The 2,293-nt window shown below is 37.8% G+C and overlaps 1 protein-coding gene across 1 annotated transcript in view; it reads right to left on the minus strand.

Annotated features, from left to right (window-relative positions):
* The window catches only part of LOC107102468 (kinesin-like protein KIF26B), a gene marked incomplete at its 5' end in the record, with an annotated part of 30,033 nt that overhangs the window by 16,981 nt on the left and 10,759 nt on the right, over nucleotides 1–2,293 (minus strand). The window contains 4 exons of the mRNA XM_015401792.1: nucleotides 120–221; nucleotides 322–529; nucleotides 617–734; nucleotides 1,125–1,289. Coding sequence (XP_015257278.1) covers nucleotides 120–221; nucleotides 322–529; nucleotides 617–734; nucleotides 1,125–1,289 — 593 coding nt within the window. The remainder of the gene's footprint in view (nucleotides 1–119; nucleotides 222–321; nucleotides 530–616; nucleotides 735–1,124; nucleotides 1,290–2,293) is intronic.

A 2,293-nucleotide genomic window follows, 5' to 3' on the forward strand; every position in this document is an offset into this window, starting at 1 on the left:
TATATATATATATATATATATATATATATATATATATTGCTGTGATAATAAAAGATTATCACAGCAAAGGGAATGCTGAATGTATTTAAGGTATTGTTTGAATTTTAAGCATGCTTCACCTGTAGTCTGAAGTTTTTGTCAGGCTTGCGATGCCCAAGCGTGGTGATCCTAGAGGACGACCCTTCACCTCAGTATTACCGACTACATTTACATTTTCACAGCTGTGAAAAGTGACAGTTTGTGTCAAATATTCAGCAAAGAATGGCTAAAAACATCTTAATGTCAGCATATAAAGCTGGAAATCAGAATGCTAGTCCTCACCTGTTATGTAGCTGAGAGCTCTTGGCTCTGTGTAAGGGGTTGGGGGAGATGTTACTGCTTCCAGTAATGCTCCTTGAACTGGTGACCAATGGGGAGCCGGTGGCCTGAGCTAAGCTGTGGATCATTGTCTGGGCCAGTTCTGCCTCCTCCACCACCTCCTTGATCTCCTGAAGCTGCTGGTCATTGCTTCTTCTCCTAGAGGCTGCTGCTGAGAAAAAGGAGAACCATTGTTTTTGAACATGCTAGGTGATAAAACACTTTGAGGAGATAATAATTTAAACTACTTATGAAATACCTATTTTGGCCTCTGTTTCCAGCCCTTCTACAGAGCCAGGAGTACATGAGGAAGGACATGGCTCTAGTTTGGCACCTGGTTTGCTCGTTTGAACCTCTTCAAAAGGAAATTTTGCCACCTGCAGAAATAGGAAGGGTAACCTCTTTAATAAATAAATAAATAAACCTACCCTTCTTTTAGGATATTACCCAAGATGTTTTTTGATGACTATGTCTAAAATAAACATAGAACCTGATTTGAATAAAGAATCTAATTTTGAGTAAATGAAGCATTCAACTTAAAAAAAAAAAAAAAAACGTAGAAAAAAATGAGACTTGGCGAGCCTACCTTGGAAGGACAAGAAAATCTTTTTGATGGTAAAAACATAACATAACGTATTTACGATCAGAAAATCTCTAACAATTTAAGAAAAAATGCCCTGCTTGGATCGATGTTCAGTAGGTTAAAATATAACCAAGATTGTATTTAAACCTTTGGTAATATACAGACAGTATATAGTGATTGTCACCTCTTCACTGCCGTCAATGCAGTCCAGTCTCTCCTGCAGCTCAGCAAAAGTGTTGCATTTGAGACATTCAGCTCCTTCCTCTGGGACAGGGGCCAACGGTTGACCTACCAGACACTGAGATGGCTGTGGTTGGGCTGGGCCGCTGGCCTGTTCGTCTATCTGAGACTTTAAGTATAGGAACAGAGACAATAGAGATATGAATCTTACAGTCCCTCTTTAAATCATATACGTTCCTTGATGCAGATAGTTATTAGAACTCTAATGTGTATGCAGTTGGCAACAGATATTTTCGGTGTTAATGACAATCGTTTTGGCCACATAGGAATGCCTTGTAATTGCAGGGAACCTTTAAGAGATAAATTGAATACATGATCCCTTTTGCAAATTTTTTATGTATTGATAGCAATAGTAAAATCTGCTACATAGTTTAATATGAAATTATTACATTTTAAAGGATGTTATCTTGCAATTTAAAGGAAAATGTAGACTTTGTGGTTTTTTACTTTAATATATCATCTACTGCCCTTTAATCTTTATGATTTAACTTTTTAAAAGGTAGGTTGGATTAATTTAGTGGGGTCCAGAAGTGTTCTTGTAACCCATATTGGGGCCCAGCAAAAGAAGTTTGGGAACCACTGGTTTATTTTATTTTTTACAAATTTGGCCCATTCCTCCTGACCTGACTGCAGCAACTGAGTCAGGTTTGCATGATGCAGCGCTTTCACTCACCTTTTCAACTCTGACAGATTTTTCAAAATGATTGTTCCAAATGTACATGAACTTTAATTTTATCAGACCCCTTGTCAATAAGTGCACTGACAAGCTGAACCTGATATTTGCTTTTGGGGTAGTGGATTGTTTCTTGTTGAGCTGCTGGCAGCCAATTGGTGCATGACATCTCTCTGTTACCAGCTTCTGCCAGAATCTTTGTGTCTTTTGCTCATGCATTGGGGTTCTGTGCATGATTTGCATAAAATGTTTCAATATTTTTCCATGATGTCACTGAAGGTGGCCGTGCTTTTAAGGTAGATAAATCAAACTGTATCTCCATTGACACAAATATTGTCCTTAAACCAATCATAAGGCATGAAATTATAATCTAGGATTTCCCAAATGGAAGAATAACCTTAACCCTGTAATGCCAAATGTATCATATTTGATACATACGG

Source organism: Cyprinodon variegatus, unplaced genomic scaffold (genome assembly GCF_000732505.1).
Source record: "Cyprinodon variegatus isolate N-32 unplaced genomic scaffold, C_variegatus-1.0 Scaffold1259, whole genome shotgun sequence".
Taxonomy (NCBI): Eukaryota; Metazoa; Chordata; class Actinopteri; order Cyprinodontiformes; family Cyprinodontidae; genus Cyprinodon; species Cyprinodon variegatus.